At 35.9% G+C, this 27,112-nt stretch overlaps 1 protein-coding gene across 6 annotated transcripts; it reads left to right on the top strand.

The window, feature by feature from the left end:
• The first annotated feature begins 277 nt into the window (after nucleotides 1-277).
• Nucleotides 278-27,112, top strand: LOC138307006 (peptide methionine sulfoxide reductase MsrB-like). Of its 6 annotated transcripts, none has more exons than XM_069247627.1 (5): nucleotides 330-424; nucleotides 10,551-10,670; nucleotides 10,898-11,157; nucleotides 17,774-17,946; nucleotides 18,341-18,596. In XM_069247627.1, the coding sequence occupies exons 3-5, from the start codon at nucleotides 10,934-10,936 to the stop codon at nucleotides 18,502-18,504; spliced, it is 561 nt and encodes a 186-aa protein (XP_069103728.1). In that variant the 5' UTR covers nucleotides 330-424; nucleotides 10,551-10,670; nucleotides 10,898-10,933; the 3' UTR covers nucleotides 18,505-18,596. The 6 variants fall into 6 exon arrangements, with proteins under 6 accessions (XP_069103731.1, XP_069103726.1, XP_069103728.1 ...); XM_069247628.1 differs by lacking the exon at nucleotides 330-424 and adding an exon at nucleotides 7,264-7,393; XM_069247630.1 differs by lacking the exons at nucleotides 10,551-10,670; nucleotides 18,341-18,596 and adding an exon at nucleotides 20,628-27,112 and having other exon boundaries at nucleotides 278-424.

Below are 27,112 nucleotides of genomic sequence, written 5' to 3'. Positions count from 1 at the left end.
CAGGATCGAGACTACATTCACCCTGATATTACAGAAAACATAATTTTACGATTTTTTCTATTTTCGGCAAGCAAATTTGCATGGATGGTATATTTCAAGCCCAAATATCTCAAAAAGTAGTCCGAGAACACCCATTTATCTTTACAGAATTGAAATCTACATGAAAAATGCAAGAAAATAAGACCTGTTATACTGAAAAGTGCTCACAAGCTTAATAGGTACAGGTAAATCAAAACAGAGAACGATGGGAGAGTGTGGGTTATTTACAGATACAGGCCTAGGTCCCCCGTCGGAGGCCTCACCACCGGATGCGGAAATGCTACAGCGCTGTGCTGTGTATTCCAAAAATGGCGACTGGGTCCTTCCAGAAAGTTTTGACATAAGCCCTTCTTGGCTGTTTTGGAATTGGAACATTTGCGATCAGGTAAATCATAACCGAAATGTAATTATTATACATAGATGTAGTTGGAGCATATTCACTAACACTCTAAGTATGAAGGGCTTTGTGATAGACGACTTTGTAGGCCTAATGTTTGTTTATCTCGCATCTTTTGACAGGTCGCGATCGGACATCAGATACGTCGTATTCTATTACACATGTATGATCCTTGGGTCAGTTTATGTCTTTGGTTACTCCGTGGCTATTTAGCATTAATTTTATATACTTCCAATCCTCGTGACTAATGATGTTGCCACACAATAAAACAGCACAGCTTATTACCTTTCCCAGAAAGAGTAAACACATATGTAGTCTACATCATGTAACGTCGTTATGACTGACAAGTGTCTTCAGTGCGTCACCTGTTTTGACGGATTCTTTGTAATTCAACGTGCGTCGCTACATACATGTAATTATTTTCTTCTGGTGTAAGATTCATTTTGTTTTGAAATCTGTACTCATTTTAAATAGATTTCTAATGTTCAATAATAGATGTATTTAAAAAAATCTCTTATTTTATGATTGAAAAATACTATATGATTTTGACAGCTGGATCAGATGTAACAGGGATTGAACAGTGTTTTCATTCAATACAGTGGTTTTGAGATCCCAAAATGATGTTGGAAAAGAACAATTTACTATCTTTTTAGTAGTCCTTCCTTCCGTTGATTGTGACATCATCTTTTGACCTGAATTTTGTGACGTCATAATCACTGAAAGATGGGACTAATCAATGGTAAATGGTACTTTACCCATATTGTTTTGGGATATTGAAACCCCCGTATTGTCAACATGCTTCATTATGTCTGTGTCCAATTGCTTTCATACCAAGTTGCTAACACAATAAAAACACTATAGTACTCAGCTCTTATTTTAACATAATTGCATGGTTGTCATTGAATTTTGATCTAAAACAATTGTTGGTTTAAATTTAAGTTGGGTATATGCAGAAGCATATATACATAGAGATTGGCAATCCTCCATTTTTACGATCGACAGATGAACCTCTGTATGTGCTTAGGGGTTTTTAGATAAACTCTTAAATAGTTGAATATAGAAGAATAGCTTTGATATGTTGTAAAAGTTCAGTAATTTTCAGATGGTTTGAGAATGATTTTGGATAGAAAAAATAATATTTCAACTTATTTATTAATAGAACAAAACACACTTCCGATTTTGAATGCCTGATTTTCGAAAAACCAAGTAAAATTGCTTATTTTCTTGCTTTCATAAATCATATTAAATATCAATCATCAATTGAACTGATCACATCAAACCATGCTTTAATGTTGAAACTTATTGTTGATGCAAAAATAATATTTGTCAAAGAATACACTTAAAAGTAGTTAGCCAAGGCAAAAAGCCTATAAACTGAAGGTCCCTCTGCCTGTCAACAAAGACAAAGAAGGGGTTTCCAATCTCTATGTATATATGTTTCTGGTATATGGTAGTCAGGCTGAATCAAAGATATTGTATTTCCATATCTTGAATATTATAGCTGCCGTTTGATCAATAATATAACAATGATAACTCTCAGATGTTTTAAAATCATATAAATAATATCATTAATTTTATATCAGTAATGTTAACTTGAAAGTCCTTTGGAGATTAGAGCTAAGCTATAACGGTACAAAATTTTCGCCCTGGGTACTCGACAGTAGTAACCCGTCCCGTACTCGGTTACCCACACCTTATAAGAGTAATAACAGAACATTAGACATTGATAGTAAGATCAACAATAACACATTCTTCTTATTATTATACGAAAAAATTGACCTTAAAGAACTCTTTAGTTACTAAAAATGTGATCATTTGAACTGTTGTGTGTAATATCCAAAAGATGTAAACAATACTGATATCGAGGGCCTTTCAGCAGTTCTGTTTTTCTCGCGATCGACAATCAGGCACGAGTAGATATCGATGTTAACAGCTTGTGAAACAAGGCAACATTTAATCACTGAAATACTGTTTAACTATAGAAATATGTGTCTAGATGAAGGTACTTTTGTAAAAGATTTTATTTGTACTTGTAATTTGGAGTAGTTGCTAAAAATACAAAACTGCTTCAGGGTTCGGGTACACATTTTCGGATCCGGGTATGACTCAAACCCCACCTGTAACAGGTTACCCGGGTACTCGTTACAGCCCAAATTATAACCAAGGGGGAATGATTAAGTATCAATCACTGTCACTAGTGTCAGGGAGATACAATCGTAGGTGAAGCAATTTACGCCATATTTCATTTTTAACTGAGAAAATTTAATGTGAAATACATGTGTAATAATAATTGATGGTATGGCGGTTGATCCGTCTACAAACATGAAATGGATCCAAAAACCTTATTTTCATGACCACAGCATTAAACTTTGATTTTCTTGTACAGAGGAGAAATGGGTGTTTTTGAATGTAAGCCTCGGGTTTTACTACATTTTGTGACCCCGAGGGTAAAATATCCCTATCCTTCATATCCACTTATGAAAGAGTATTTTTCTTTGATACCTCGACGTTTTATTGCAATTTTACAACTATAATATCCCGCCATTTTGAAATAAATTCGAAGAAATCCACGACTGAAAGTCAATTTTCCAAACATGAAAAATTACGCGATATTTTCAACCAAAATTCCGTTATTTGCATCTTTTATAGTAAAACCAGTCAAGTTTGTGGAAAAAATGTTTAAATTTTACCGAAGAAATTGAAATTTTGTTGATGCCGTGACGTCAAGAGGCTTTATTGCGTCACGAGGCTTTATTGCATGGATAGCCATGCAATACAGCCTCAGGCGACATGAGTGTATTGCCCTTGACCAGCCAGAATTACACCCGTAGGTATGAAAGAAAACTGTATACAAAGATGGAGAGTCAATCTGATTAAGGTTTGGATATTTGCAAGGGAACCTGCACATGATTTGTTTATATATCTACACAACTTTAAAAGTTTGCTTGAATATTGATGCCAAGAGAAGTTCTCAGTTCTCCTGTATCTTGTATTGGGATGATCGACCCCCGCCCCTCCTCACCCCACATCCTACCCTCGTTGTGCTTGTGCTTAGAGTTTTACATGTGTAACTTAATTCACTGCTCCAGTGTAGAATAAACTATTTTAGTTAAAACATGTTTATCAAATGGTGAACTAGGTGGAGTGTAGTAAACTGCTGTACATTATATATAACTGCCACCACACAAGTTTATATCTCTGACACAAGTAAATATATAGGTTGAGGTCTGTGTTTATAGATTGGCATTACAAGTCTTGAACAGTCCTGATCAACCGATGTAATGGAATATTTACTGACTTAGTAACCTATAAACTGATGTAATGGAATATTTACTGACTTAGTAACCTATAAACTGATGTAATGGAATATTTACTGACGTAGGGGCCGCGGTGGCCGAGTGGTTAAGATGTCTCGACATATTACCACAAGCCCTCCACCTCTGGGATGCGGGTTCGAATCCCATGTGGGGCAGTTGCCAGGTACTGACCGCTGGTCGGTGGTTTTTCTCCGGGTACTCCGGCTTTCCTACACCAACAAACCTGGCACGTCCTTACATGACCCTGGCTGTTAATAGGACGTAAAAATAAACAAACCAAATTTACTGACGTAGTAACCTCGGATGAACCAGTAGTTACAGTGATTAGAGACAATGGATACAGGTATATGTAGCATTGTCAGCTTTCAACTAAAAAACTTTTATAAATAAGTATTTTAAGATAGAAAATACAGGAATTTTATGTCTCATAAGCCAATTTTATGAATGTAAAAAAATCTTTATGTTGTTATTCTTCTGATTGGAAAATTAATTTAGTAAATTTGCAATTTTTCATTACATATATAAGCTGATGATTGCTCCAGTGTAAAATTTATATCATTTATAAGTGAAGTATCTGACAAGTTAAGATAGCTCTATCAGCTAATAGTGACAGCCTTATATATCCTTATAGAAGTCAGACATAATTAAAATGTACATCCTTAAATGTTAACTATAGACACTAATGTTCCAAGTTTTCATCCAAGTAAACAAAGTTGATTAAGTATTTACCATATTCATAAGGAGAGGTGTCAACCTGATTTGTTCAATCTGTTGTCACTCCATTCTAACTAAGATAGTTCAGTGTACATTAATGTGCTACATGTGTAGAGTATGATACTCCGAATGTCTTAGTTTTTAAATCAATTTTTGGGCTATGTTCATACATTGTATTAGAATAGGTCAAAGACAAAAAGGTTATATATTTAAAGTTTCACAAATATTGACAATAAAATTTAATTTTTGGAATGAACATAAGAGCATAGATTCTCTGGATGATATCAGGTACAAGCCATGGTTTTGGGCTTTGACCTCAGCTTACACATTAACAGGTTTTATTGTTATGGGTTACCAATGTTTGTTATGAAAATGGAAACAGCAGGATTTTCTGTAAGATCTTAGAGTCTAAACAACATGATGAGAAAACCACAGAACTCTTCTCAAACTCTCCAATTATACCAGGTCTTACAGAATCATCAGGGGCCCCCTGTAGGGAACTTTGAATGTCTTACACAGTCATGTTATTGATACATTGTAGCAGTGAAAGCTTGGGTCAGATATAGAAATGTTTTCATATATCATACGCTTACATATACAATCTACCATTTCAGAACCTGCTCAGTCTACTACCACTATATAAACTAATTACCAAGAAAAATGAAGTTAAAATTAATCATGCAGTAATTGATATCAAAATATGACCATTTTGACATCAATAATGTCAATATGGAAAAATAAATTGATCACCGTGAAAACAACTTCCGTCATATAAATGAAATCTTCAATATTAAACTGTTTTCTTCGCATAAAATCTGAGATCCTCTAGTTTAGTAAATAATGTTAACATAACTTAGATGGTAGGAGAGCTGAGCAATTCAGGCCCTAGACTGACCATCAGACCCTAAGTTATTGATAAGACTTTCTCAGCCGAGTTCATCACAAGAATATCTCCCCTTAGTTTGAAACTAATGTACCAGGTAGTAGGGACAAAAAAAACACCAAGCCAAGATTTAGTGATATTTTCAATATTCTAGAGACTTACAAGGGGCCAGTCTATTCAGTCCCTTAATTAAGTTAGTGATATATCTGAAATATCAGGTGGAACCTTGTTTTTTGTTTATGAATATTCATTAGATCATGTTAATTTCCCTAATGAATAAAAATGTCCTGTCATCTGTGTCAATAGTACATCATATCAAATGTTAATCCATATAATTTAAATATTCACTGAGGTCAATATATTGATTTAGATTAATGTTTCCTTATATTTTTATTCAGTCAGTCTTCCTCTTGTTGTAAACCTGATAAAAATACTCCAGCATAATACTTGTGTTGATGCTATAGCTATAACCGACCCTCATGTTAATGCTGCGAGCTCTGACCGAGTAAAGCAGAGGTAGGTATACATAAAGTTGTGAGAGATCTGTATATGTCTTGGATATAGGAAGGTTACCTGATCATTTCCATGTAAGTTCTGTTGATATTTTAATTGTAAACATCTTTATAGTTATAGACCTGCCTTAGCGACCACCTCTGTATAAAGACCACTTGCTTCATAAAACATTTTTTCTTTAGGTCCCACCATAACCTACCATATTTTTCAGACAATTAATTAGACCGGTATAAAGACCGCTTGGCTATATAGAGAGAGACTGTTTATTTTGAAATCACTTACACTCAATCTTTTCAGTGTATACAGTCAAACCTGGTTGTAATGACCATGGCGGGGACCCAAAAATAAAGTGGTCTTACTAAGTAGATGGTCTGTGTACAGAGGTGGTCGCTGTAGAGGCAAATTTTACCAAAGCTGTGTATAGTAATCATTTATCAAATGATATATATCTAACAGTTAAGTAAAAGCCACACTATACGTAACTAACAACAAAAATTCAAAGTTAAATTCGACTCCAATATTGTTAGTATTTGTAGATGTAGTTGAAATTAAGATATATTAACGAATATTTATAATGCTTTTTTTTTATAACTTTGGTACAGCAGTTGTTGAAAGTCGATACATGTCAACATATGCCTTCATTTAAACTGGTCGCCATAGAAATTACGATTATTGCCGAACGGAAGTCGGAAAGTTCATGACCCGTTTTCGGAAGAGTTCGGACAGACGTTACATAGTTACGGTAGTCACATGATGTTCTCGGCAATGACATTACAATGTCGGCTAACTTCGGCTTGTTTGACTAAGTGGGACCCACCTAGCAATGTTTAATATTTATTTGATTTTTTCAAAATATTCCGAATCATAATCTCTCATCTTGACTTCGATTTAGTCCTGTCTCTGCATGATTTACAACAGGATTTTTTTTCCACATTCTTCTAAATAATGAAAAAAATAAGAAAGATACGGATATTGGGCCTTTAAAGATCAGTTATATACACAAAAGTGTTTCCCACCAAATGTTACATACCTTTCAGTGTATGTTATCAATTTTTAGTTATATATACAGTGTCAGTGTATATATAGAGATGTAGGTGAACTCTATAAACACAGCCTGTTTGTATTTTCTGTATGCTGAAGGTGTTATCAGTATTGAGCACCAGTAATCTGTGCAGTGCATCATTTTATAGGGAAATTAAATTTAAAGCACACATGTGACGTACACAATTTGATTTGATAAACACCTCCCAATTACCTCACTGTTTTGCCAACTCGGCAGTCATTTGTTCCTGGCTGACGCAGTCAACAAAAACGAAATTCACTGTCAGAGTTATTCTTGTCATTTTGTTGCGAGTAAACAATGTGTACTTTCTATTTGTACATCGTCTGAGTCATATATGTAACACTATAGAAACAGTGTGTTTTGAAGACCTGTGGCCTAATGTTACTGTCTAGATCTCTATGAGGGTTTTTCGCAGTATCATAGTTTTACACCATGAACCAGGATGTGTGTTGATATATAGCTGTAAGGTACAGATTGTGGGTATATACTAAGTGCACTTTGGTTTTCATATGAAATTCTGATTTTACATATATGGTAAGTATTAAATGTATTATTTGATGGTTATAGCTGTTGTAGCTCAGACCAGGCATAGATAAGTACATTTGTAAGTGGGCAGAAATAACCTATAGTTCTCTAACTGGTGTAACTCTAAACTGTCTGATAGGACAAATGCATCTGGTTATTAGAAAAAAATACACTAATAAGCATCTCATTAGTTCCTTGACAACTTGTCATAAGCTTGTATTGTTACTGTTTTAGGACAATAGGCCTACTGAAAACCATTGGGAGTGAGGTAGCGCTAGCTCGATGTAAAGGTTTATGTTAAGTCTTGTCTGCATCAGTCTACCTTAATCTGAACATTATCTTATTTGATAAATAGGCTCATCTAGAGGTGATACAGTGTACTGTTAGTACATATGATATTTTGGTCAGTTTCTGTTAAATAGATGAAATAGAGTGCTGCATACCAAAACCAGGTCACTGTGACCTACGTTTTATTTATATAGACTTCAGTTGAGTCAGAAAAGACGCTTTATGAACCTATTAAGGATCCGTCCATGCATGGAAAATCCATCCTTATGTCACAACTTTATAATTAGGAGTCTATATAATCAATTCAAATTGTGTCGCTGGAATAGGGAAAACCAGTTTAGAAAATATTAAATGATAAAACCTGTCATGGCAATGTATCACCTCTGTATAAAGACCACCTGCTTAATAAGATCACTTTCCTATGGTCCCAAGTGACCAACACAGTTCAATCTGTGTACTTGGCTATAAAGACTGTTTATCCTCTGTCCCCTGGAGGGTCTTTATATAGACAGGTGTACATAATGTAACTGTAGTTGTATTTTAATTTGCTATTACTTTTGTGTGAACTTCTGTATAGATATGACAATGTAATCTACTATATACAAATCATACAATGTTTTACCATATGTATGGTAAACCTGATTTGATCAGTATCCACTAAATATTGACACTGTCCGCAGTGACATCACAATTAAAGGCTGTGGGTACACACTACCATAGAACGGTGTATATAACCTCTACATTCATTGTAACAGCTGAATTGTCTGATCATTTAAACCCTAAATCATGTTGACTTTATTTTATTTACATCAATTGTGGTCATCGGTCACCCTGAACTTGACCGATTTGTCCAGCCAGGCAGGCAAATCAGTGAAATGAGAGCCGTAATACAGACATATATGGTAATTGATTGTAGCTAATGGCCGTTATAGGGTTGAATTGGGAATAATATGTAAACGTGGACTATAGAGGAAGTTGAAACAAACCGAGGTATCTATCCTCATCGCATAACTATATGATCTTAACCTGGAAGCAGAAGTTATATATATATATATATATACATGCTGTTCTTCACTTTAGAATATTTGATAATTGAAGCTTGGTAGATACGTAGTTAAGGACTACAGGGAGAACATCTTTCCTGGATTATTTTTTTGATAAATATACAGATATATTGTCATCTAATATATATGTCTGATCCACCAAGGACTTTTATCAGTGATCTAGAATGTAATAGATTTACTGGTATTACGTAGAACAACTTATTTTAATTGTGACTTAATCAACATTTTTGTTCCGAACTGTTTTCTAACGATGATTAGATGTATAGAGTTTTAAAAAGTCTTGTTTCTAATGTCCTTTTTCTGGGCACATTTTTAAAGAGTTTTATTTTATCTTGACATTCTGCCCCTGTACATTCCCTTGAGTTGCAAATATATGAAACCCATGTGGGATAGTTGCCACAATTCTATATTTTTTCTCTGGGTGCTCAGGCTTCAGTTCCATATTTCCAATACCTGCATTAGGTATAAGGTACATCCTTAAAAGGAACTGACTTTTAATAGGAAATCAGACTAATTAACCACACTAAACTGTATCTGAGGTCAAGGAAAGATCTGATGATTTCACAATTTCACTTTATAGTTAATTGTCATTTATACTCTTGACACCACAAACTGTGACAGGTTTTGGTCCCTCGTGTATCAGAGTAAAGTCCTTAGGGTCACCCCTGACCACGGTATAATGGTCACTCCTGACCACACACGATATAATGGTCACCCATTACCACGGTATAACGGTCATCTATAGATCTGACCATGGTATACTGGTCACCCATGACCACACACGGTATAATGGTCACCCCTGTCAGGGTATAATGGTTTCCGCTGACAACACATGGTATAATGGTCTCCCCTGACCACACACACGGTATAATGGTCACTCCTGACCACACATGATATAATGGTCACCCATTTCCACGGTATAACGGTCATCTCTAGATCTGACCTTGGTATAATGGTCACCCATGACCACACACAGTATAATGGTCACCCCTGACAGGGTATAATGGTTTCCGCTGACAACACATGGTATAATGGTCTCCCCTGACCACACACGGTATAATGGTCACTCCTGACCACACATGATATAATGGTCAACCATTACCACGGTATAAACGGTCATCTCTAGATCTGACCATGGTATAATGGTCACCCATGACCACACACGGTATAATGGTCACCCCTGACAGGGTATAATGGTTTCCGCTGACCACACATGGTATAATGGTCTCCCCTGACTACACATGGTATATTTATGGTCACTCCTGACTACACACGGTTTAATGGTCACCCCTGACCATGGTATAAATAGCTCTATCAGGTGCCAAATCTCCTTGTGTCACCCTTTATGGACCAATTAACCTCATGTCGTGGTCAATTTGTTTTCGTGGTCAGTGAGCTTCATCAAAAGCCATTCACTCTTGATTTTAATTTCGATTTAAATGCTAGGTTGAAGGCCTACAGCCCATTTATTGTGGGACAATTGGCTATATATAGAATTGATCAATTTCAGTTCATGTCTCGATCAGTAGATTTTGGAGTATATATATATATATTTCAAACCATAGGGGATCATTTAAGTGTGAATTTTACAGTGAAAAGGTAAGTAACATATCTACCTCTGTCAACAGTACATGTACTTTGTATGTTTGATTATAGGAAGTTCCTCGATATTATAATGATGCATATTGAATTGTGATATCTATTATACTTTGTTATATTGAAACATTTTATTTTATAATTTGGGCAGTTGTGAGGTATTGTTGGTCTATTGTTGCACTCTGGGTACTGAGGTTTCTCTCCACATCCCAAACTGTGGACAACCTCTTGATCATCACACATGGAACATATCCATTGATTTCCAAATAAGGTATATGTTTTGTGTCACATGCTAATTAACTCATCCACCCCTGAAATGTCATAATGGACTGGTCTAGTCTTTGATTTAAAAGAGTCTAAATGTGTCTTCAGGAGTAAAAGAGTTAATCTCATCATTTTGATGTTTGATCTCTCAAAGTTCTGTAAAATATGTTTGTGGTTAGATAAAATCTAAATGTTTAATGTTAATGGAACAGTTAAAATTGTTATACATTACAGGTTGTGACTGATTAAAGCGTCCCTAGACCTAGGTACATGCCTATTCTGGGTTTGCGACTGGCAGGTTCCTTGATCGTCTGGATGAACATCATACATTTAGTTACCTCACAGCGTGAAGCCTCACCCACCCTAAAACGTCTCCAGGAGGAATGTTCTCCACCCGGGAGCTCAAAATGTCCCATCAAAGTCTCCAAAACTGAGCTCAAAGAGAGGCTCACGCCGACGCAATACCGTGTCACGCAACAGCGTGCCACTGAAAGGTAGGTCAGGGAATTGGATGGTCTGTCTGCTATTATTGGTTGATTGCTAACTATACAGTGTATCCAAGGTTATGTTTGGCATCATGTAGCAGTATTATGGAATTTATAATTCTAATTCTAACTTAATCAGAAAGATTATTAGCTCACCTGGTCCGAAGGACCAAGGTGAGCTTATGGGATACCGCAGCGTCCGGCGTCCGTCAACAATCGACTTCTTCTCCATAACCGCTGGTTGGATTTCAACAAAATTTGACTGGTAGCATCCTTATGGGCTACTAACTGAAAATTGTACAAATGATGGGGCTGATCCCCCGGGGGCCTGAGGGGCGGGGCCAAAAGGGGTCAATTTGGCTATTTCCATATAAACGACTTCTTCTCTGAAACCAAGCATGGGATAGCACCCATAATGCAATGGTAGCATCCTTATAGGGTGGGGATTCAAAATTGTACAAATGATGGGGCTGACCCCCCCGGGGGCCTGAGGGAGGGGTCAAATGGGGCCAATTTGGCTATTTCCATATAAACGACTTCTTCTCTGAAACTAAGCATGGTATAGCACCCATAATACAATGGTAGCATCCTTATAGTGTGGGGATTCCAAATTGTGCAAATGATAGGGCTGACCCCCCGGGGGCCTGAGGGGTGGGGTCAAAAGGGGTCAATTTGGCTATTTCCATATAAATGACTTCTTCTCTGCAACTAAGCATGGTATAGCACCCATAATGCAATGGTAGCATCCTTATAGGGTGGGGATTCCAAATTGTGCAAATGATAGGGCTGACCCCCGGGGGCCTGAGGGGCGGGGTCAAAAGTAGTCAATTTCCATATAAATGACTTTTTCTCTGCAACTTAACATGGGATTACGCTCATAATGCAATGGTTACATCCTTATAGTGTGGGGATTCCAAATTGTGCAAATGATAGGGCTGAACCCCCGGGGGCCTGAGGGGTGGGGTCAAAAGGGGTCAATTTGGCTATTTCCATATAAATGACTTCTTCTCTGCAACTAAGCATGGTATAGCACCCATAATACAATAGTAGCATCCTTATAGTGTGGGGATTCAAAATTGTGCAAATGATAGGGCTGACCCCCCAGGGGCCTGAGGGGCGGGGTCAAAAGGGGACAATTTGGCTATTTCCATATAAATGACTTCTTCTCTGCAACTAAGCATGGTATAGCACCCATAATGCAATGGTAGCATCCTTATAGGGTGGGGATTCAAAATTGTGCAAATGATAGGGCTGACCCCCGGGGGCCTGAGGGGCGGGGTCAAAAGTGGTCATTTCCATATAAATGACTTTTTCTCTGCAACTTAACATGGGATTACGCTCATAATGCAATGGTTACATCCTTATAGGGTTTGGATTCAAAATTTTGCAAATGATGGGGCTGACCCCCGGGGGCCTGAAGGGTGGGGTCAAAAGGGGTTAATTTAGCTATTTCCATATAAACGACTTCTTCTCTGCAACTAAGAATGGAAGAGCACTTATAATGCAATGGTAGCATCCTTATAGGGTTGGGATTTGAAATTGTACAAATGATAGGGCTGACCCCGGGACTTAGACGGCAATAGATGCGAGGTCAAAAAGGTCAATTAGGCTACTACTTTCATATAAATTACTTTGTCTCTGAACCTATGTATTAGATAGCATATTTGTATGGTATCAATATCATGATTGTATGGTTGTGATTCAAAATTAAACTTTGGGAGTCAATTTTGCTTATTTTTCTAATTGTCAGAGTCTTGTGATAATTACTAACAAAAAACCAGGTGAGCGATACAGGCCCTCTTGGCCTTTTGTGCAGTTAGAGTGACAGTAATAATGGTATGAACATTTGGATGTTAACTGAAACTTGATCAAGTCAATCTTTGCATCGTCAAAACAGATTGAAACTTTGTTAAAGAAGTTCTAGTTCTTTTGGGTGAGAACTGAAAATTTTGCAGGTTTTGTGATAAAATCCACTTTTTCTGTTTGTAACTCACATTCAGTTTTACTAAAAATTGCATGTAGCTACTATTTGTATCCATCGATTCACATGGACTAAGATTGAGTAAAATATTGTTACGTGATTTTTGCTTTAAAAAATCTCAGAAAACATTACCGAAATACGATCAAATGGGATCAATACGATAGAGGAAAATTGACTTTCACATAATTATACAAAGTGGGAAAGATAAGTCAGGTTTATCAAACTCTTTTTAATTGTAAGTTCCATGAGGAAGAAAGACACTGTGTTTGTAAAGATGATATAACTGCTTTTGTGAAAGTGGTATTGTTAGTTAGGTATCAGGTAACATAAGATAACTGTGAAATACTAACTCTAAATGACATTTGAGTTGATACATTGTTAAACTTTAAACAATCATGGTTTTGTTACCATACCAAGATCACACAGGATGATATATTATCTAGGAAGCTTCCTGATTGTTTATTGTTTTTATGTTTCTGGTGTGTAAACACTATATAACATTGCCATTGATTTGACGTTCATTTTTGTATGAATGTTATTTTGACGCATACAAATTCATTGATAGTGAATGAGATTGAAGCACTGATTTGGCAAATAAACACCTTTTATGTTGTAATTTCAAAATCACAGAGATAGTGACAGGATAATTACTATCACTATATATTGTTTACGGAGCGATTGTTTATTGTTGTTTGTGGAGATTTATTGATGTTTATAAACCTGTTGTACAAGTTGTGGAGATGAGATTCCCACAGATCTTTGACCCTCGATATCTATATCCGTAATGTTGTGCACAGTTAACGCTTGATTAAACATCTTGTAGGTGAGAAGTAAACGATGTGCTCCACCCGCCATTGTGTGGTATAGCAACAGTTTGTCAGGCGATACACAGATTTATGATACAGATAGAAGGGATGGGTTTCATTGCTGAATACACTTATTTGTATACATTATCTATAACCGATATCAGCAATTTCAATCCTTCGTTTGATCTCCAGGCTTTGATAGTGGGTCTATAAATCTTTCTGAAAATATATTTCTTCTTAATATTAAATCAAAGTCTAATTTTTACTTATTATAAATAAGGATTTCCAAATCTAAGATATTATCAACAATTTTTCCCTGGAAATACGACATAGGTGACCTGTTAATGTACAATTAAACCAGCCTATTACCAACCACCTCTATATAAAGATCACAAGATTGTCTCTCTCCCTTTACAAGGCCTTCTCTGGGATTGTTTGTCTCCCATTACAGGGCGTTCTCTGGGATTGTTTGTCTCCCATTACAGGGCATTCCCTGGGATTGTCTCTCTCCCTAATTACAGGGCCTTCTCTGGGATTGTTTCTCTCCTGTTACAGGGCCTTATCTGGGGTTGTTTCTCTCCCATTTTAGGGCGTTCTCTGGGATTGTCTCTCTCCCTTTACAGGGCCTTCTCTGGGATTGTTTCTCTCCCTTTACAGGGCCTTCTCTGGGATTGTCTCTCTCCCTTTACAGGGCCTTCTCTGGGATTGTCTCTCTCCCTTTACAGGGCCTTCTCTGGGGTTGTTTCTCTCCCATTAAAGGGTGTTATCTGGGATTGTTTCTCTCCCATTACAGAAATTTCTATGGGATTGTTTCTCTCCCTTTACAGGTCGTTCTCTGGAATTGTTTCTCTGCCTATACAGGGCCTTCTCTGGGATTGTTTCTCTCCCATTACAGGGCGTTCTCTGGGATTGTTTCTCTCCCATTACAGGGCGTTCTCTGGGATTGTTTGTCTCCCATTACAGGGCATTCCCTGGGATTGTCTCTCTCCCTAATTACAGGGCCTTCTCTGGGATTGTTTCTCTCCCTTTACAGGGCCTTCTCTGGGATTGTTTCTCTCCCTTTACAAGGCCTTCTCTGGGATTGTTTCTCTCCCTTTACAGGGCCTTCTCTGGGATTGTTTCTCTCCCTTTACAGGGCCTTCTCTGGGATTGTTTCTCTCCCTTTACAGGGCCTTCTCTGGGATTGTTTCTCTCCCTTTACAAGGCCTTCTCTGGGATTGTTTCTCTCCCTTTACAAGGCCTTCTCTGGGATTGTTTCTCTCCCTTTACAAGGCCTTCTCTGGGATTGTTTCTCTCCCTTTACAGGGCCTTCTCTGGGATTGTTTCTCTCCCTTTACAAGGCCTTCTCTGGGATTGTTTGTCTCCCTTTACAAGGCCTTCTCTGGGATTGTTTCTCTCCCATTACAGGGCTTTCTCTGGGATTGTTTCTCTCCCTTTACAGGGCCTTCTCTGGGATTGTTTCTCTCCCTTTACAAGGCCTTCTCTGGGATTGTTTCTCTCCCATTACAGGGCGTTCTCTGGGATTGTTTCTCTCCCTTTACAAGGCGTTCTCTGGGATTGTTTCTCTCCCTTCACAAGGCCTTCTCTGGGATTGTTTCTCTCCCGTTACAGGGCCTTCTCTGGTGGGATTGTTTGTCTCCCTTTACAGGGCCTTCTCTGGGATTGTTTCTCTCTCTTTACAAGGCCTTCTCTGGGATTGTTTCTCTCCCATTACAGGGCGTTCTCTGGGATTGTTTCTCTCCCTTTACAGGGCGTTCTCTGGGATTGTTTCTCTCCCTTTACAGGGCGTTCTCTGGGATTGTTTCTCTCCCTTTACAGGGCGTTCTCTGGGATTGTTTCTCTCCCTTTACAGGGCGTTCTCTGGGATTGTTTCTCTCCCATTACAGGGCGTTCTCTGGGATTGTTTCTCTCCCTTTACAAGGCGTTCTCTGGAATTGTTTCTCTCCCTTTACAGGGCGTTCTCTGGGATTGTTTCTCTCCCATTACAGGGCGTTCTCTGGGATTGTTTCTCTCCCATTACAGGGCGTTCTCTGGGATTGTTTCTCTCCCTTTACAGGGCGTTCTCTGGGATTGTTTCTCTCCCATTTACAGGGCGTTCTCTGGAATTGTTTCTCTCCCTTTACAGGGCGTTCTCTGGGATTGTTTCTCTCCCTTTACAGGGCATTCTCTGGGATTGTTTCTCTCCCTTTACAAGGCCTTCTCTGGGATTGTTTGTCTCCCTTTACAAGGCCTTCTCTGGGATTGTTTGTCTCCCATTACAGGGCGTTCTCTGGGATTGTTTCCCTCACAAGTTATATTAAGTCTTTGTTTACCTCCTGTTATAGGGCGTTCTCTAGGATTGTTTCCCCTCATAAGTTATATTTTATCCCCACCAAACGAAGTTGGCGGGGGATATGCAAATGGGTTCCGTCCGTCCGTCCATACGAATGGTTTCCGGAGCATAACTCTAAAACCAGTAGAGATATTTCCACGAAACTTCATACACACATTGGTCTTATGGTCTAGTAGTGCCTTTTGCTATTTTTAGGTTTTCATTTTTTGCATTTTTTCCGTAACCATGGAAACATTGCTGAAAATATCATATTTTTGTACCAGGTTCGTTTCCGGAGCATAACTTTAAAACTAGAAGAGATATTTCCACGAAACTTCATACACACATTGGTCTTATGGTCTCGTAGTGCCTTTTGCTATTTTAAGGTTTTCACTTTTTGAACTTTTTTCTGTAACCATTGAACATTGCTGAAAATGGCAGATTTTTGTGTAAGAATCGTTTCCGGAACACAACTCTAAAACCAGCAGTGATATTTCCATGAAACTTCATAGACACATTGTTCTTATGGTCTAGTAGTGCCTTTTGCTATTTTAAGGTTTTCATTTTTTGCACTTTTTCCGTAACCATGGAAACATTGCTGAAAATATCATATTTTTGTACCAGGTTCGTTTCCGCATCATAACTGGAAAACCAGTTGAGATATATGCACGGAACTCCATAGGCACATTAGTCTTATGGTCTAGTAGTGCCTTTTGCTATTTTAAGGTTTTTTACTTTTTGTACTTTTTTCTGTAACCATGGAAACATTGCTGAAAAACGCAGATTTTTGTGTAAGAATCGTTTCCGGAGCACAACTGTAAAACCAGCAGAGATATTTCCATGAAACTTCATAGACACATTGTTCTTATGGTCTAGTAGTGCCTTTTCCTATTTTTAGGTTTTCACTTTTTGTGCTTTTTTCTGTAACCATAGAAACATTGCTGAAAATATCATATTTTTGTAACAGGTTCATTTCCGGAGCATAACTCTAAAACCAGCAGAGATATTTCCACTTCATAGACACATTCATTTTATGGTCTAGTAGTACCTTTTGCTATTTTAAGGTTTTCATTTTTTGCAATTTTTTCCTGTTTTTTTTTTTCATACACATAAGTCTCCACAATCAAACTTACTTCAGCTTTGATATCTCCATTGGCGGGGGATCTGAATGACTATGTCCTTGTTAGTCTTTGTTTCTCTCCCTTTACAGGGCATTCTGTGGGATAGTTTCCCTCACATATAATATTTAGGCTTTGTTTCCCTCTCGTTACAGGGGCATTCTCTGGGATCGTTTCCCTCACATATAATATTTAGTCTTTGTTTCCCTCTCGTTACAGGGGCATTCTCTGGGATCGTTTCCCTCGCATGTAATATTTCGTCTTTGTTTCCCTCTAGTTACAGGGCATTCTGTGGGATTGTTTCCCTCGCATATAACACTAAGTCTATGTTTCCCTCTCGTTACAGGGCATTCTCTGGGATTGTTTCCCTCACATATAACACTAAGTCTTTGTTTCCCTTTCGTTACAGGGCATTCTCTGGGAAGTACTATAAGCACAGTGACCAGGGTCTATACCACTGTGTAGTATGTGGGAACCCTCTCTTTGACTCCGACACCAAGTTCGACTCCAAGTCCGGATGGCCTTCTTTCTCCGATGTCTCCAAGAGTGACAGTGTGAAACTGATGACGGACACGTCGCAAGGTAATTAAATATATCTGGGGAAAGTCCACAGGGGTGAGATATGTCACAATCGAAAGGTATACATATACCTTATGATATAAAATCTACAGGGCACTAAGGGGCAAGAAACGTCACAATGAAGATAAATATATTTGTATTTAAAGTGTATGAGGGGTGAGGAAACAAATTTATTCGACAAGTATTACTATCTCTTCTAGTGTGGATAAGATGAAATTTCATTAAATGTTATTTAGAAAAAAAAAATCTTTTTTTCACAGAAGTCAGTATTATGGCTATAATTATATTATTGAGCGGTGTGAATCATATTTCAGCTGTATAGAATCTGCTCTAGCATTAAGTCATCATCAAATAAAAACCCTCAGAAATCTGCAGAGCTATACCCTGTCTTTACTAGGTATGACGAGAGTTGAAGTCACATGTGCTAGGTGCGGGGCTCATCTTGGTCATGTGTTCAATGACGGTCCAACAGAAACTGGTCTCCGTTACTGTATTAACTCTGCTGCTCTCGACTTTACTCCCTCCAGTAACACCAAGAACCTTTACAAACCAGAACTCTAAACTGGCAGAATAAATTTTAACTGAAATAAATAAACCAAACAAGAGCAATACTCAGTTGTAATATTCATATTCTAATAAAACTGAATTTCTAAAGAAAAGAGTTTTGTTTTTCATGAAATATTTCACTAAATCAACTACCGTATTCGCCCCTCCCTCTATAAGCACCTCTCCCTTTTTCTGCTCTCCCTTTTTCTGAAGAAGGAGTTGAAGTTATGTAACTGTCCACTATCCAATAGATTAACTGGTGCTATACAACTTATAACATTGGCACTTTATCCAGTATTACACGAAATTTATGATATTAATGACATCTACATTTGTATACTAGTATCCATGCAAATACCGTACCTCTGTATATGAAGGGAGATAACTCCCAATATGAAGCTTGCTAATGCTACTGCTTGGAGCAGTCTGTTTTGTTTTGTTTTACATCCCATAAACAGCCATGGTCATGAGGATGTATGTTGAAATGTATGAGGTGGTGAAAAGTCAGAGGACCCAGAATAGAACCACTGACCTTAATGCCCCAAGGTTCCACATGAAATTCCATGGATGGTTAATGGTAATATAAGGTATTGGTAGCCCCAACCTCCGAGTCTCCAGAGCTCTAATGAAGTAGATAGACTCTTGTTCTAACCTTCTTTGACTTGGAGTAAACATTGGGATACAACATCAATTTAACTGGATTTCCTTTTCTTTTCTCCTTCATGATGTGCACATCCAAGAAATCAAATCTAATCAATTTGTAAAACACTTATAAATGAGTGGAATTTGTCCAGAAGTCTGTGATTTAAGGTTGGATATGACAACAATATAACACACCAACTATGAATATACACATTTCAAGTCTGGAGTTTAGCAATAGACACTGACTGCTGGTTAATTGATAGATTGGGAAACAGATTAATTACCCCACAAGTAAGTAACATGAGTTGGGTCACCAGTCTCTGGCCAAAGGAAAACATACAATGTTTCTCTTGCTAATGTCCAGAGGAGAACATACAATGTTTCTCTTACTTACATCTTGCTACATATGTCTAAAGCTATGAATCCAAGTCATACAATGTTTCTCTTGCTTATTATGTCAAAGGAGAACATACAATGTTTCTCTTTGCTAATGTCCAGAGGAGAACATACATATTTCTTTTGCTAAAGTCCAAAGGGGAACATACAATGTTTCTCTTGTAATGTTACAAAAAATGTTTCTCTTGTTGTCCAAAGGAGAACATACAATGTTTCTCTTGCTAATGTCCAGAGGAGAACATACAATGTTTCTCTTGCTAATGTCCAAAGGAGTACATACAATGTTTCTCTTGCTAATGTCCAGGGGAGTACATACAATGTTTCTCTTGCTAATGTCCAAAGGAGTACATATAATGTTTTTCTTGCTAATGTCTTGCTAAAGTCCAAATGGGTACATAATGTTTTTCGTGCTAATGTCCAAAGGAGCACATACAATGTTTCTCTTGCTTATGTCCAGGGGAGTACATACAATGTTTCTCTTGCTAATGTCCAAAGGAGTACATACAATGTTTCTCTTGCTAATGTCCAAAGGAGTACATACAATGTTTCTCTTGCTAATGTCCAAAGGAGTACATACAATGTTTCTCTTGCTAATGTCCAGGGGAGTACATATAATATTTCTCTTGCTAATGTCCAGGGGAGTACATATAATATTTCTCTTGCTAATGTCCAGGGGAGTACATATAATATTTCTCTTGCTTATGTCCAGGGGAGTACATATAATATTTCTCTTGCTAATGTCCAGGGGAGTACATATAATATTTCTCTTGCTAATGTCCAGGGGAGTACATATAATGTTTCTCTTGCTAATGTCCAGGGGAGTACATATAATATTTCTCTTGCTAATGTCCAGGGGAGTACATATAATATTTCTCTTGCTAAAGTCCAAAGGGGTACATATAATATTTCTCTTGCTAAAGTCCAAAGGGGTACATATAATGTTTCTCTTGCTAATGTCCAAAGGGGTACATATAATGTTTCTCTTGCTAATGTCCAAAGGAGTACATACAATGTTTCTCTTGCTAATGCCCAGAGGAGTACATGCAATGTTTCTCTTGCTAATGTCTGGAGGAGTACATATAATGTTTCTCTTGCTACAGGCCAGCGGCGTATTGAGGCTATGTGTAGCCAATGTGGTGCTCACTTGGGCCATGTGTTTGACGACGGACCCAAGCCTACGTGTGTCCGCTACTGTGTTAACTCAGCCTCCTTGGACTTTAAAAAACACACAACAGTTTGACCTGACCCCAGCTGCCTGTGTCACCACTGTGAGCTGTGCACTTACCATCTCGCACATTTCTAAATTCAGGGATGTAATGTCATTTCGTTTATACCTGTTTCAAAATGGTTACGTTGGACAGGAGAAAAATATTATTTTTGAGAATTACGAAATTTGGGAAAAAATATATCTGTTCTTTCTAGTTAAGATCTTTATGCAATTATGTGTTCATTTGGAATTGTACTTCAATTATCATCATTTTGAAATGTTTTGCATGAGCAAGTTATTTATATCATAGATGTGATATTCAGCTACCATTTTGTTATAACACATAAACCAACTGTCTATCGCATGCAATTTACTTTCTTGAATTTTGCGACCCAAGTAAATTTGCGAACGTTGATCGCCATGAATTACCATTTATATCATATTTATTGATAGAAATTTCCATTAATTTTTGTGATCCACGAATTTTAATCTTTGCAAACTTCATTTGAAATTAAAATCACAAAATGTAATAGCTGTGGAAGAAAGTTGGATAACAGTTATCAGATGAAAAAGTTGAAATTTAAAATGATCATGATCCGTGCCCAAAATAGGTGCAGTCTATCTATCTACGAAATTGCTTAGTTATACATATAACCCTTCCCTTCATTTCAGCTGAGAGTGGGTTTTATTGGTAGAAGACCTTGAAATTTTATGTAGGTTATGTTTTATGTTTAAAATTAAGCTTTTAAGTGAATTGTCAGGCAAATGAAGGCTAAAGTCGGTAAAATGGTGTTGATGTATCTCGTAAATTTCTCATGAAATAGAAAATAAAATTTCATGTCAAAATTGCTCTGCATGCAAAGAAATTAATTTATATCAAATATAATAGGAATCCTAAAATGTTCTCCCTGCTTAATATGCTGTTTTGAGATTCCACTGCAGCCTTGCTTTCAAAGAGTTACTTTTAGAACTGCTAAATTTACACGGGGCTTTTCCATAGATTCAATGATCAAAACTGGACAAAATAAGCAGAATATGACGGGCCTTTTTGATATGTAAAGACGTTTGGAATGCCAATGAACACATTTAGACTGGTTTTCTTTGCCCGACTGTTCACTTTAAATGACATGTATGAAAAAAAGAGAATATGCAAAAATTTCACAAACACATCACATTATACTATCTTTAAATTTTACTTTAAAGCCCTTCAGCACAACATAATTCCATGATATGGTGAAGGGCACTTATTGAGTTTAATACATGTACAGTATCTTCAATAAGACTTACAGATGCTGCTATTCAGAGTTTGAAAGGTTTGAATTATAGACACAATGTAGCGAGATGTTACATTTTTTGCTGTTTGTGATACAGGCAAACACTTTGTTAGAAGGTGAATTGATAGGTGCTATAAGTTGTACTGTACACATACAGTGTAGATTGTAGTATATTCAAGGAATGTATACTGCCATGGGTACTCTGTGGATAACTTAACTGTGTGAATTTGTTGTCAGGTGTATAACTGCAGTAAGTTTATAACAGGTCATCTAAATTTCAATGAATTTTAAACTTTAATTATATTATAATTAGTTCTTCATTTACATTGTAATTTGTACTTCAGTTTGAATTTATAACTACGTGTTGTACTATATTTACTATGTATCTGATGCTTTAATCAGAATGTATTTGGATCTTTACAATTGAATAACTACTTTGTTTGCAATCTACAGAGATCTTGAGTAATAAGTTATATGAAATTAATTTTCCCATATAGATAACATAAATTGTAGTTAAATATTTCAATTACATTTAAACAAGCTTAATTTACCAGACTTTGATTACTTGATTAATTGATGATTGTGGTATTTACAATAACGATAAATTCTGACAGTAATTGGTTACCATAGTTACATTAATGTAATTTGTTTATTAATTAATGCTTTTATGATAGAATATCTAATTTATTACTTAATTTAAATGAATATTTACACATGTTTGTTTTAAAGTCACAGTGTGTAAATGATTAATATATTACATGTTGTTATTGTATTACTTTTGTATGCTAGTGAAATTTCTGGAGAGGCATTGGGCATGTAGCTTTTTACAATGTTCCATTGTATCTTCTCACAAAGTTGATCTTATTCTAGCTATAGACAGGAATATACAATTCAAAACTTTAAGACTAAAACTGAAAATTGATAAATACCAGTAGATATTACATTAATGTTAGCAGAAGTTAGACTAGGTATATTAATCTTAATTAAAAAAAAAGATATTTTTTATCCTATTTTCAATGTTGAAATCCAGGTTTTTTTTATAAGCATAAACATTTTGGAGATTTTTGTCTTGAAATATTTCTCATGGTGGTATAGTTTTTAGCAGATAAATCATTTACCATTACATATATCTGCTTTTGTTTGTAGTTTTATTCTCATAGTGTTAAGACTTTAAGGCTTAGAAATTCTTTATAACTAGATGTCTCATACATTGTGCCATACTTTGTGTATTTTATACACTGATTACAGTACATTGCTGTATGTAGATTTAGGATGATTTACATAGCTATCATTGTACTTGTAATAAGGATTTTACTTGTGATTTTGATTTGTTTCACAATGATCTGTTGATGGAAGTTTGTTTTTTGTTTTCTAAGTTGTTAGGTTATATAATTACTAAAACATTAAACACATGACTTCCTGGTGATTAAGGAAACTTAAAAATTTCATTATCAATCTCCAGTCTTGAGAGCGGATGGAGTGGGGGTTGAGAAAAAAAATCCGTAAAACTTGATAATTAAGTCATACCCGGTATGTAATATCATTTCCGGTGTAAAGTCTCATTATAGACTATTTTCCTGTAAACTTTCACCATAGTTTATATTATTTCTTGTAAAATTTCTTCAGATATTCTTTCATATAGAATCTTTACTATTTTTACAGACTTTGTCTATATATAAATTTCACATGTGCAATATAGAAAAAGTAATTTTATTTTTCTAAGTATTGATTTAAACTGTTATCTTTAATAAATGTGCAATAAAAGGTTTTACATTTTAGCAGTAAGATATTAAGAAAGACTTACCAGAATAATAAGTAGAAAGTCATCTTATTTTGATCAGAAAGATATTCCTATTTTAATATTACATTTACCTCCCTTTCAGGTTCCCTTGGCTCGGGGATTATTCCATCCCTTGATAAAATTATGAGGCAATACTGCCCTCACAACCAGGCCATGATAGATGAATCTTTCTATGTAGGAATGTCATATCTGGACATGATTCTTAAGAGTTAGATTTGATTTGTAGACTACCACTTTCATGTTAAAAATGAAAACTTGAAAACTTGTCATTTTTTTAATGTTGATTACCAGAAATAATCCTGGCTCTTATTTCTCGAAACAAAAGTGTCGTTTGTCTTCAATTTTTCTTCTTATTTAACTTGTATGAAAAAAATGGTGACTTTAAATTTGTTTTGCGAAATCAGAGCCAGTTTTTGCTATTGAGATTTCTGTCATTGCTGAGATGCAAACTGTATCTAAAGAGAAGTGTGCCTTTCACATCAGCATTTATTGTCATAACATACATAAAGCTTTGCTTGTGGTGTCAATTATTTTAGACACATGTATGTATCTTATCACAGCCATGGGGACATGCTCATGATTATGTCCAATCACAGCCATAGATACAACTGTCCAATCACAGCCATAGAGACATTTATCCAATAACAGCCATAGACACATGTATCCAATCACAGTCATTGACAGAAAGTAAGTGAGGTTTTGCTCTCACATCGTGTAGATTGGATATGGGTAATTATAGTCTATAATTATAAGATGATTGATGCGTTCTTTCATGCTTTTTGTAGAATTTCAAGTGAGTGGGATTTTGTAAAATTATAGTGGTTGGACCTCAGTCTTGTATATGTTTACTGTCTTGTACATCAGTTTGGTTTACAAACCATAAACACATGCCTGCACTCCTTGTTTTTTAAACAAAATATCGTTCAATAAATGTGAGGTGTTCCTGGAGCTATTCACTCACCCTTAAGGGCAGTAATTCCTGTCTCTTTGTAGCTTAGTCGGCTTGGTTGTTATAATTAATGTTTAGTTATGTATATAATTGACATCCACCCACTTTATTGCCTCTTGATCTCGCTTGCTTTCTATGAAGAATATGTATACTCACTACTGTAAAAGTGGTTTTTTTTGATAGGTGAATGTTTCGATTCCACCAGGTTTTATTGACAGAATTCAGTAAGTCTGTGGGAAATTAAGCAGAACCTAGGTCCTCAAGGTCTCCACTGTAGCCTTGTCTTTGAAGATGAACATTTCTAATTAAAAGTTGTTTATCTAAGTGGAATGAACCTTTTAAAAAATCATTTTTACAATAGCATATTTTAATTTCTATTTTTGTTTTCTTTTTGATTTTCTCCTTTTTGTTGTGGATGTATTGTACATATCATATATCTTTATATCATAGTGTTTTCTTTTTGAATTACCTTATTTTTATTAGATTTTTTTAACTTTTAACATTTTCATCATTTACTTTGGTTTTGATTTAAATTTTCCTTCATTATTCATATCAATAAAGCTCACATGATATTAAACCTAAAAATCATATATACAGCTACAAAATATTGTCGTAAACTAGATTAAATTGTTCTCCACATTCTGCTTTAAAATTGGAAAAATATAGATTTTCTAGACTTTTTCTTTAATCTTTTACATGTATGATAATCTATTTCTTACTAGACTTTTTGGTGGTAGAAAATTACTTATTGCTAGCATAACTGTGATAAAATTATTGGCTTTTAATTTTGTAAGTGCTTTGTAGATCACTTTAATTTGACACAAATATTTTATAAGTTTTCTGTCGAATCGTATTTATACATTGGCACAGATTTGTATGGATTTTCTGTCGATGTAACACTAGTATCTGCACATTAAAAATAGCCTGGTTAACTTGCCTTCATATAAATAGGATTTTTAGTTTGCCTTATATAAGGCAAGCTAAACAACGTATTTAAAGACAGGTTAAGCTGACTAATTGAAACAAGGTCATTTTAAGTTCTTCAGCTGTGTAGTGATATCTTAAAAACCACACCGCTATGCAAGCTTGACCATTATTGACATGTGCGGTACTACATGTGGTTGTTGTTCCTTTGTTTGTTGGTGTAAACATGTTGTTTTCCTGTCCTGTTTGGTTGTCTGTGTTACAGTTGTATGTTTAATAAATTTCTTATTTCAGCCGTAATCTTGCTTATTTCCATGATAACAGAAATTAATTATTATATTTATTGACCAAAGTAAATACAGTAAACTAACATCCTTTCCTGAATTTAGTTTGATAGGGATTTCCATTCAAACTATAAATTTCCAAATGTCCATCTTCACGAACTTATTTTCAAATGCAAATCTCAAAATTAAGTTAGTTTTTCTTTACATGAAAAACAAATGAAACATTTTGCACCAATTGCTCTCATTTCGCCATCTTTGGTAATTAAAGTTTAATTGTTAGCTCTTGATCTAGTGAAATACAGAATTTGTAAAACAGAAAAAACAAAGATCAAAAGATTTAGAACTGATATGGGCTTTTTGTATCAGTAGTTACAGTTGTCTCCCTTTGGCTGTGTGGTAAGTTTTTGTTTAATTGTTGTGTTTCTGTTTATCTATCGTTTTTCTTTATAGTTCAAGTTAATTGTAGCTTATTATAAAACAGATCCAATTTAGTAAGGTATTTCAACATATGATTTGAAAGTTTTCTTCGCTTTTCTGAAAATCATGATTAAGTTTGTGTTTGTAACCTGTGGTTATGATACTAGGGCACCATTCACTTTCATGTATAACCATTATATTAGACAATTCACACTGGTATGGTTTGTTTTAATTGGTACACAATCCTAAGTTCCAAATTGATTATAAGTTCTGTTTACATGTAAAATAAGACAAGAATCCTACTATACATGTACTGAATTATTAACAATGGATTCAAAACCAACGGTCTTTGTTCATAAAAGTTTTGAAAATTGTAATTTTAGACACAAAATTAACGTTTTGTCAATTTTTCATATAATCTCTAATATCTGTGTGTATACAGCTTCAGAATGCTCCTAAACCCGAGGGAACAGTCAGCAAAACACATAATACCTTCGCTATGTGCTTTCTATTTTAATAGCTAAAGCTAAGGAAACGTAAATGAACTTATAATCTCAACTCGTCATATTTATAGAAGTGTGATTAATTAATATTTATAAATGTGTGGTTAATTATTCTGATTAGATAGCCAGTGATGACATGCAACGTCTGTTTACTGGGGTATCTTAATGGTTATCTGCTTACAACGTAATTTGAATGCAAAATTGAATTAAATCTTGTTTAAATGTA

Source organism: Argopecten irradians, chromosome 14 (genome assembly GCF_041381155.1).
Source record: "Argopecten irradians isolate NY chromosome 14, Ai_NY, whole genome shotgun sequence".
In the NCBI taxonomy this organism is placed as follows: Eukaryota; Metazoa; Mollusca; class Bivalvia; order Pectinida; family Pectinidae; genus Argopecten; species Argopecten irradians.
This window is presented reverse-complemented; position numbering and strand designations above follow the sequence as displayed.

Bases quoted from the DNA above. Each gene is read 5' to 3' on its own strand.
- LOC138307006 (XM_069247627.1), top strand. From the start codon at position 10,934: ATGCCTATTCTGGGTTTGCGACTGGCAGGTTCCTTGATCGTCTGGATG. The intron at 11,158-17,773 runs GTAGGTCAGGGA...CTTTCGTTACAG, and splicing joins CAACAGCGTGCCACTGAAAG to GGCATTCTCTGGGAAGTACT. The intron at 17,947-18,340 runs GTAATTAAATAT...TGTCTTTACTAG, and splicing joins GATGACGGACACGTCGCAAG to GTATGACGAGAGTTGAAGTC.